The sequence below is a fragment of the Bos javanicus genome, chromosome 25 (genome assembly GCF_032452875.1).
Source record: "Bos javanicus breed banteng chromosome 25, ARS-OSU_banteng_1.0, whole genome shotgun sequence".
Classification (NCBI taxonomy): Eukaryota; Metazoa; Chordata; class Mammalia; order Artiodactyla; family Bovidae; genus Bos; species Bos javanicus.
Window position 1 is genome coordinate 26420480 of NC_083892.1, and position 9724 is coordinate 26430203.

The 9724-nt window shown below is 49.5% G+C and overlaps 1 protein-coding gene across 3 annotated transcripts; it reads left to right on the forward strand.

The window, feature by feature from the left end:
• Positions 1–480: 480 nt before the first annotated feature.
• C25H16orf54 (chromosome 25 C16orf54 homolog) lies at positions 481–8023 on the forward strand. Of its 3 annotated transcripts, none has more exons than XM_061401655.1 (4): positions 481–704; positions 857–1664; positions 5270–5492; positions 6108–8023. In XM_061401655.1, the coding sequence occupies exons 3-4, from the start codon at positions 5466–5468 to the stop codon at positions 6762–6764; spliced, it is 684 nt and encodes a 227-aa protein (XP_061257639.1). In that variant the 5' UTR covers positions 481–704; positions 857–1664; positions 5270–5465; the 3' UTR covers positions 6765–8023. The 3 variants fall into 3 exon arrangements, with proteins under 3 accessions (XP_061257639.1, XP_061257640.1, XP_061257641.1); XM_061401656.1 differs by lacking the exon at positions 481–704 and having other exon boundaries at positions 889–965; positions 1058–1664; XM_061401657.1 differs by lacking the exon at positions 481–704 and having other exon boundaries at positions 889–1664; positions 5270–5439.
• The last annotated feature ends 1701 nt before the right edge of the window (positions 8024–9724 follow it).

Here is a 9724-nt window from a genome sequence, read left to right on the forward strand (position 1 = left end):
TCAGACACGATCTGATCTGATCTGATCTGATCAGAATTATTAAGATGGGTGGTGGTGGTTTAGTCTCTAAGTCGTGTCTGACTCTTACGATCCCATGGACTATCCTCTGTTCATGGGATTTTCAGGGCAAGAATACTGGAGTGGTTTGCCATTTCCTTCTCCAATTAAGATGGGAAGCTCGGGTAATTCCCTGGTGGTTCGGTGGTAAAGAACCCACTTGCCAATGAAGGCCGCTTGAAGCTGAAACCCAGAACTCTGACTGCAGTAACATTATTTAAGAAGGAGTCTTTGGGTTTCAGCCAGGATGGGTGACATAAGCTCAGCAGGACGAGAGCGCGGTTGTCCTCCCCAATGCCTGCTCATGATGCTCTTCTAGCCTGAGGCTGGTGGCCTCCACATATCGCCCAGGAGCCAGGTTCACTGAGGTCCTCCGCAACGTGGACGGGGAAGGTGTGGAGTTGACATTGCCGGAGGAACATGAGTTATGAAGAGGAGAAGTGGATGAACTCAGCAGTTGTAAATTTGGCCACCCACAGTTCCTCAAAAAGTTACCACAGGACTGAGAAATTCTACTCCTAGGTATATACAGAAGAGAAACTGAAACATATGTCCACACAAAAACCTGGACCTGAATGTTTCTAGCAGCTCTACTTGTAATAGCCAGAGTGGAAACAACCCTCCCAGGAAAGGATGAACAAAGAGTGGTATGTTTCACGTTTCTTGAAAGTTCGCTTTATGCCACTTCGCTTTTATGAAAGACCTACGTTAGTACCTGTTTTCACTAGCCTGAAGAAATCTGAAGAGGATTTTTGCTTTTACAGTAAAAGGCGAGAGTAATACTGTGTCTCTTTTGTAGCGAGTGGTTATAGAGGCAGCGCTTACCCCACGCCTGGAAGTGGCACAGTCAAGCTCCTTCCCGGAAACTACACTCAGCGTTCAGTCACCATAGTCTTCAATGCTTGTGTGTGAGCATCTGTGCTTTCTCTCTGTTTATTTTTTGCATCCATTAGTAAGATACATCCTAAGATAATGACTTCCTTATTTTATGCCATTGCAGTTTACGAAATGCTTCATAGGAATGCTCTACTTTCAGATAGAGGGAAAAAAACCCTAAATATTCTATGCTGGAATATTATTTATTCAGCTATAAAAAAGGAAGGAAGCATTGCTTCATGCAATAGGATGGACAAACCTTGAAAACAGTATGTGATATGAAAGAGGTAAGACACAAAAGGCCACAAATTGTATGACTGCATTTATATGAAATATTCACAACAGACAAATTCATACAGAGAGAAAGCAGATAGTGATTGCCAGAGACTGAGGGGAGGAGGCGATGGGGAGTGGGTAGAGGGTTTCCTCCTGGGGTGATGAAATGTTCTGAAATTAGATGGCCGTGATTGCACAATTTTGTGAATACCCTACACACCACTGAATTGTATGCTTGAAAAGGGTGAAATTTACCATATGTGAATTGTATAGCTCAATAGAAACAATGATAAATAAATAAGCTTTGACCACCCAGTGCTGCTTTATGGAGACAGTGCAGCTGTGAGCAGTGAAGTGATGTATCCAAGAGCCATTTGCTACCCCTTGGCATCAGGATGGGAGAGCTGGAGGAAGGATGAACTTGGATGGAGGAGTTTTCTAGAACCAGGATACAAGTGAGTCCTCCAGTTGGATCTCAGGTGACTAATGACCCATAGAGTTAGTATTCCTTTCTGATGAATGGGGCAGTGATGGCCAGGTATGTTGTAAAGGACATGAAGTTTGATGTTTTCTTAAGAGAGTCCACTTTCACCAGAATAAGGCTAAGTATGATCAGGCTCAGTACACATAGGAGTTGGGGAAAGTTGTGGGAGCCTCTTCAGCCCTCCCTTCTCCTGGAAACATCTGGTGGGCTGCAATGCATCAGAAGATGTAGGTTCAGGTATTGACCACTGAAAGCCGCAGACTGGAATATACCTCATTGACTTTCTTAGGGGCACCCTGGCAGAAAAATAGGGCCACAAAAGCCACCACGTGGGCAGGAGCCCCACACATACTCAGCTCAACTGATTGCTCCTTCAAGATCCATCAGGTCCAGTTACCTCCAGATGGGGCTTCTGCTTAGGGCTGCAGAGAACTGTTTTTGTGTTTTGTTAAATACTTATTTAACAGGTCATAGCATGCAGAATCTTCTATCTTCACTGCGGCATGCAGGAGCTAGTTCCCTGACCAGGGATTGAGTTGGGGCTTCCTGCATTGGGAGCATAGAGTCTGAGCTACCGGGCCACTAGGGAAGTCCCTTTTTTTTTTTTTTTTTGTTTTAATATCAGTGGCTGGAAACTTTATGTATTTATTTGCCCAATGGCACAGTTTACGAGGGATCTTAGTTTCCTGGCCCGGGATCAAACCTGTGCCACTTGTGGTGGAAGCACCAACTCCTAACCACTGGACTGCAGGGGAGTCCCCCTTTTAACAGCTTTTAAGTCTACACTGCAGTAGCATCAAGGACAACTGTATTGCTGTGCAAACATCACCATCCTCAACCTGCAGAACTTTTTCATCTCCTCAAACTGAAATTCTAGACCCATTAAACACAAACTCTTCATTCCCCCTCCTCCCAGCCCCTGGCAACCACCAGGGCTCTTTCTGTCTATCGAAGTTTGACTACCCTAAGGGCCTCACATGAGTGGAATCATATAGTGTTTGTCCTTTCGTGTCTGGCTTATTTCACTCGGCATGATGTTTTCAAGGTTCATCCATGACGTAGTATGTTTCAAAAGATCCTCCTTCTATTTTAGGCCTAAATAATGTTATATATAATATAAACAATATTTTTAATATAAACATTTTGTTTATCCATTCATCCATCAATAGACATGTGAATTCATTTGAGTTATTTCTTTTAGCTATTGTGAATAATGCTGCTATAAGCATTAGTGTGAAAATGTGTTTGAGTTTCTGCTTTTAATTCTTTTTTTTCAATTTACTATTATTTGTTAAAATACTTATTTATTTGGCTGTCCCAGGTCTTAGTTGTGGCATGTGAGATCTAGTTCCCTGACCAGGGATTGAACCTGGGCCCCCTGCATTGGGAACAAAGAATCTTAGCCACCAGGCCACCAGGGAAGCCCCCGCTTTCAATTCTTGTGCACATACGTAGATATAACATTGCTGGACATACGGTAATTCTATATTTAATTTCTTGAGGAACCAGTTAAAAGAAAGTTAAGCCTTTCTGTAAGTGATGAAAAACAGTTAAGAATCAAAACAGCCAGTTTGATACCCTGAGAACAAACAAACAAACAAAAACATACCTGTTTTTTCTGGTTTTTAATAATGTTTACTCTCCGAGTGGGCTTCCCAGGTGGCTCAGTGGTAAACAACCCGCCCGCCAAGCAGGAGCTGCAAGTGCAGTCCCTGGGTCTGGGAAGAGCCCCTGGAGGAGGAAATGGCACCTCACTCTAGTATTCTTGCCTGGAGAATTCCATGGACAGAGGAGCCTGGTGGGCTACAGTCCATGGAGTCACAAAGAGTCCAACACAACGATTAAACAACAAAGTGCTTTTTTTTTAAACACAGATTATTTACAAGAAAACAGATAAAACAATTTTCAGCTTTTATTTACTTGGAATATATTTTAAAAAGAAAACCTTTTTAATGCCATGAATACGTGTAACATAAAATTTACCATCTTAATCATTTGTACATATCCAATTCAGTGGCATTAAGTTCAGGTTTTATTTTAAGGTTTATAGTCTCATCCAATTCTAATCTCATTGGGTTTCACACAGGTCATAAGGCACAGAGCCTTGGGACTCTCCTTCCTCCTACTCTCATCCCTGCCACATTTTGTACTCCTTCTGGCCCTTCCCTCAAAACCACGAGGACAAAGAAGTCTGAGTCAGGCTGCCTTTGTGACCATCCTTTGTAATACACTAACATTTCAACAGATTTTGGGCAGCCCTTCACCTTAAATGGCTGTTATTTTGCAAAATGAAATATGTATTCCTAGGAAGTGTTGTGCTGTATACAGGTTGTATGCCAGAGAAGGGATTTATATCTATAATCCCCCCGTCCTCCGATGGACATGAGGCGTAAGACTTAGGGCACAACATGTAACTTGTTTAGGGCTTATCTGTCCTCTGTCATTGAGGGAGTCGAACTAGACGATCTGTGAAAGGCTCAAAGTCCAGGAACTGATGATGCTCTCCTTGACCCTCAGTGCTAAGGGAAAGGAGCCGAGATGGCAAATGTTCACTGTCTTGGTGGTTGTTGCTCAGTTGCTCAGTCGTGTTCGACTCTTTGTGACCCCATAGACTGCAGCACGCCAGGCTTCCATGTCCTTCACAATCTCCTGGTATTTGCTCAAACTCATGTCCATTAAATTGGAGATGCCACCCAACCATCTCATCCTCTGTCACCCACTTCTCCTCCTGCGCTCAATCTTTCCCAGCATCAGGGTCTTTCCAATGAGTCAGCTCTTCCCATCAGGTGGCCAAAATACTGGAGCTTCAGCCTCAGCATCGGTCCTTCAGTGAATATTCAGGGCTGATTTCCTTTAGGATTTAACTGGTTTAATCTCCTTGCAGTCCAAGGGACTCTCAAGAGTCCTCTCCAGCACCACAGTTCGAAAGTATCAATTCTCTGGTGCTCAGCCTTCTTTATGGTCTATGGTCTCACATCCCTACATGACTACTGGAAAAACAGTATACAGACATTTGAGTATACAGACATTTGTCAGCAAAATGACTTCTCTGCTTTTTAGTATGCTGTTGAGGTTTGTCATAGGAGCAAGCATCTTTTATTTTCATGGCTGCAGTCACCATCCACAGTGATCTTGGAGACAGGCCTAAGCACATTTTTTAACCTGGATCTTTCCCAGAAGCCTGCCATTTTTGCTACCTGAGTCTCACCTCATAGCTATTTTCCAACTGAAACTGGGGCTACATGGTCTGAAGAAAAGGAGATATATGTCCATGAAAAACACGGAGAAGGTAGGGCAAGCAGGAGGGGGTGGGGGCAGATAGCAAGAGCGGGATTGGGGGAGGGCCCAGTGGGCAGGGCAGGGCAGGGCCACAGCAGCCACCTGGGAGCAAGTAGAGGGGGCCACCTTGGTGGTTGGGATGGGCTCTGTCTCTCTTTCTTGGCTTCCGAGTATGTGTTCTGAGGTCTGGGGGCTGGCTATGGGGTGACACCGAGTTCGGCAGAGCTACTGCCCATTCCGGCCCCACCCCTTGCCAGGAAACGCCTCCCCGCCGCAGTGACCACATCCCCCCAGCAGGTTGCCTGGGAAACGCTCCGCAGGGGCTGGGGGATCCAGGGCACAGTTGCCCAGCAACAGGTGGTGCCCTCCCTTCCGCCCTCATGTGAGGCAACTGTCCAGCACCCTCTGCTCACACAGGGAAGAGCGGCTCCGACGGAGAATCAGGAGCCCAGGACCCACCGCCTGAGGTGAGGAGCATAGGAGGCCCCTGAAGATGGGGGACCAGGGGGACCGCCAGGAGGTGAGCAGAGACAAACAAGGGAAACCGGGTCGGGCAAGACTGGGCAAAGCCAGAGAGGTGGGGACGGGGGTAGAGGTGGCACCTGAGACCTGGCACAACAGCAAACCCAGGGGAGCCTGCAAAGAGCAAGACCAGCTCCAAGGAGGGTTGTGAAGGCCAAGGAGCACCCAGGGTGCCGGAGCTGGGCCCACACACAGGGGCAGGGCTGGGATAGGTCTCACTTCCTCACCCGGCACTTCCTCTTCCAGGCAAGACCCAAGCGGGGCAGAGACGGGAGGAGAGGAGCCCTCAGGGCCCTTTGAGTTTGATCTGAGGCACCCTGAAGTCTGGGAGGAAAATACAGCTTCCAGGAAGGGCCTGGGGCTTCTGAGCGGGAGGGCCTAGCTGTAGACCCAGGTGGGCCCTGACCCTCTGGCCGTCTGGCTCCTTCCCACCCTTTCTGGGTCTCCGGGCTCCTCTGTCTGCGTGGGTCTGTTTCTCGCCCAGATGTCTGGGAGCCCGGCTCCCCTCTGTCTCTCTCCTCCCCGTGTTCACACACCTGCGGCCCCCCTCTGTCTCTCCTGGTGGTATCAACCTTGTCTCAGGCACTTCCTCTCCTGACTGCTTTCTCCTCAGATGCCTCCAACCCCACAGCCGCCCTCAGTGCAGACGGAGGCCTCCTCATGGGCCCCGCTGCCCTGCGGACCCTGCATCCCCATCATGTTGGCCCTGGCCACTCTGGCCGCTGTCTTCCTCCTGGCCACAGCTGTGTTGGCCGAACGCCTGTTTCGCCGCTCCCTCCAGCCAGACCCCAGCATCCGCGCACCCACCCTCGTGTGGCGCCCCGGAGGAGAGCTATGGATCGAGCCCATAGGCACGCCCCGAGAGCGCTCTGAGGACTGGTATGGCTCAGAGGTCCCCCTGCTGACGGACCCTGCCCCAGACCCGCCCGCCCAGGGGGGCACCTTGGAGGCACGAGCGACAGCCCCACCCGCCCCCTCACCCCCACACTCCCCTCCCAGCAGCCTGGTCCCCCAGACCCCACCCAATGCCCGAACCCGGAGCACCTTCTGGGGGCCCCAGGTCTGGGAGGAGAGGCCCCAGGCCCCAGGCCTGGTGAGCTGGGCTGAGCCTGAACAGAGGCCAGAAGCCAATGCATATCCTGGGAGCCCCCAGGCTCGGAGGGTGCGGCCAGGAAGCCCTGATCTTGAGTGGGGCCTGCAGCCTCGGGTCACCCTGGAGCAGATCTCAGCATTCTGGAGGCGTGAAGGCCGAAGCAGCGTGGGTTTATGAATCCCCAGGGCCTGCCTGGAGGACTGGCCTTCCAGAGACCCTGGGGAGAGGCCCAACCTCAGAGGGATCTTAAGATCCTGAGGCTCCCAAGACCTTGAGCTGACACCTGAGGTCCCCTTAGAGGAATGCCCATCCCAGGCCTTTTACTTGTGGATTTCGGTTCCCCTGGATCTGGGCCTGGAAGGCCTGGATGTGGACAGAGCCTGTGCTTCCGCAGGAACTCAGTGGTGTCTTTGCTTAGCTGCTGGGGGCTGTGGCGCAGAGAACTGGATTTGGAGCTGTCTCTGGTGACTCAGGCAGTAAAGAATCTGCCTGTGATATGGGAGACCCAGGTTCGATCCCTGGGTCGGAAAGAACACCTGCAGAAAGAAATGACAACCCACTCCAGCATTCTTGCCTGGGAAATCCCATGGACAGAGGAGCCTGGCGGGCTACAGTCCATGTGGTTGCCAAGGGTCTGATACAACTGAGTGGCTAACACTGCATCAGAAGCTGCCAAGATCACACTTTGGATTAAGAACTCAAGGTACCAGACAGGAAGGAAATAGCGTCAACACAGCGGCGTCCACCCTTCTTCTGCTGACCCTGGAGTGAAGGGTCCCATAGATGCTGAAGAACAGACTGTGGTGATGACAAGTGCCAGCCACTAGCAGGAGAGACAGGAATTCAGCTTCCCAGGCCCCCATCATCCCACCAGAGCAACACATACAGAGAGATCAACATCCAACAGAGCATCTTATTAGATACAAACTGTGGCTTTGGCCCCCAGCTGGTGACAGGAGGCCCTCTCGCCTGCAGTGGGATCTGCAGTCTGAAAAAGGCCAGCAGGCAGCAAGTCCTCTTGAGGCGTCTCATCTTAGCCCTCTGGATCTTATCCCTCCCAATCCAAGGAGAGCTGAGTTTGGTCCAATGCAGAAGGAACGCTTCCTGGAACAAGGCAGCTCCTAAAACAGCGTCCCTGGCCATCTTCCCTCCCAGCTTGCTAGCCAGAGCTGCCCCAAGACGGGCTTACTTATAATGCTCCACCCCACAAAAATGGAGCCCCCATATCTGTATCAGTTGACCTCCCCTTTGGGCATGGGGCCAGGAGTTGGGGGTGGGGTGGGGGCAGGCTAAGGAATTTCCATTCCCTGGGATCTGACATCTCAAACCTCAGTCCTGAATGTTAGGATTTCTGCCATATCAGTCGACCACCTGTACTTTATATTTTTCTTTACACATGGCTTACTGTTTGCTTAATAAATTTATTTTACAAGGAATCTGTTGTGTATCATTTCTGTAAATGGAAAACCAAGTACCACTGGCCAGAAATAGAAGGTTAAACATGGAAATAAATACAATGTAAACAAAGATATCAAGTTCTAAGTAGACTTGATTTCCTGCTGGAGGCATTGACCTAGAGATTTGCCCTTTCTTTGTTAAAAGGATCAACAGTGTTGTTGAGTTGATAAATCCTGTCCGACTCTTTGCCACTCCATGGACTGTAGCCCGCCAGGCTCCTCTGCCCGTGGGATTTCCCAGGTAAGAGTACTGGAAAACTCTTGCCGTTTTCTTCTCCAGGGGTATCTTCCCAACCCACAGATCGACCCAGGGATCAATCCTGCTTTGGCAGGTGGGTTCTTTACTGCTGAGCCACCAGGGAAGCCGTCAGCAGTGTTAGAAAAGTAGCAGACAGTCTAGGGCCATCCTGAGACCTGCCTCCAGACGACAGCCCTGCCCCAGGAGCAGCCATCCTGTGCGACTTAAGGCCGGCCAGGAGTCCCTCCCCCAAGTTCATCCACACCCAGGAAATGCTGGGGGGTAGAGACCAACACTCTGCTCTTCCTGCCTGGAGGGCTGGGGAGCCTCCCTTCTCACTGCTTGGATGCCAGAAGTTGGAGGAGCAATCAGGGAATCAACACCGCCTCCTCCCCTCCCACCTAACACTCATCCTGTCTGTGTTCCTCCCAGCCTGGCCCAGGGGGTGGAGGAATCAGACTGGACCCCGCCCTCAGTCTCTTTAGTAGCAGGCATGGGGGTGGAGGGAGGTGAGATAAGACCGGAAGACACGAGTGATACAAGATCAGTCCCATCTCTGTCACTCACGATTGGCTAACAGTGTCACTTCTTGTCACCATCAGCTAACCAGACTGTGTTGTGGAGACTCCACCCACGAGGTGTGAATGGTCCCCCAGGGAACCGAAAGCTCAGAGCTTAGATGCCTGTGCACCAAGGGCTCAGCCGAGGGACAAGCCCCAGTGCTCCGATCTGCTCTATCACCTGCTCACTTGAGAAAAGTAATTTTTGTATTACTGGGCCTCACATTCTTTCTTGTGACACAGAGAGAGTTGTAAGTTAAACCAATGCTCTTTTGGAGCTCTCCTAGCTGTGACTAAAGATGTGTGTCTAAAGATACAATATAATGAAAAATGGACTCATACACTCACGTGTGGATGAATGGCATCTCCTTGAGGCAGAGTCCAACTTGCTGTCCCCAAAATCTCCTTTATGTCCCCAGACCCAGAGCAGGATCTAAAATATAGCAGAAGCCCAGAGAAAGGGAAATGGGAATGACTGTATAGATAGATGGATTAATAGATGCATTCATTTTACTCTTTCTCTTTTTCCTTTTTTTCTTGGCTGTGCTCCATGGCACATGGGATCCTTGTTCCCCGACTAGGGATAAAACTCACGTACCCTGCCTTGGAAACCTGAAGTCTTAACCACTGGACCACCAGGGAAGTCCTCCTTTCTCCTCTTTATTTTGAACCTCTCTTCATTTTTAACACTGTCTTGTTACTTTCTCATGTTGAGTCCTTCCTTTACACCTTTCAGCATTTAAAATGTACTTCTTCAGGACTTCCCTGGTGGTCCAGTGGTTAAGACTCTGTGCTTCTAGTGCAAGGGATGCAGGTTTGATTCCTAGTCAGGGAACTAAGATCCCACATGCTATGTGGCCAAGAATTAAAAACAAATAAACA

Bases quoted from the DNA above. Each gene is read 5' to 3' on its own strand.
- C25H16orf54 (XM_061401655.1), top strand. From the start codon at position 5,466: ATGGGGGACCAGGGGGACCGCCAGGAG. The intron at 5,493-6,107 runs GTGAGCAGAGAC...CTTTCTCCTCAG, and splicing joins ACCAGGGGGACCGCCAGGAG to ATGCCTCCAACCCCACAGCC.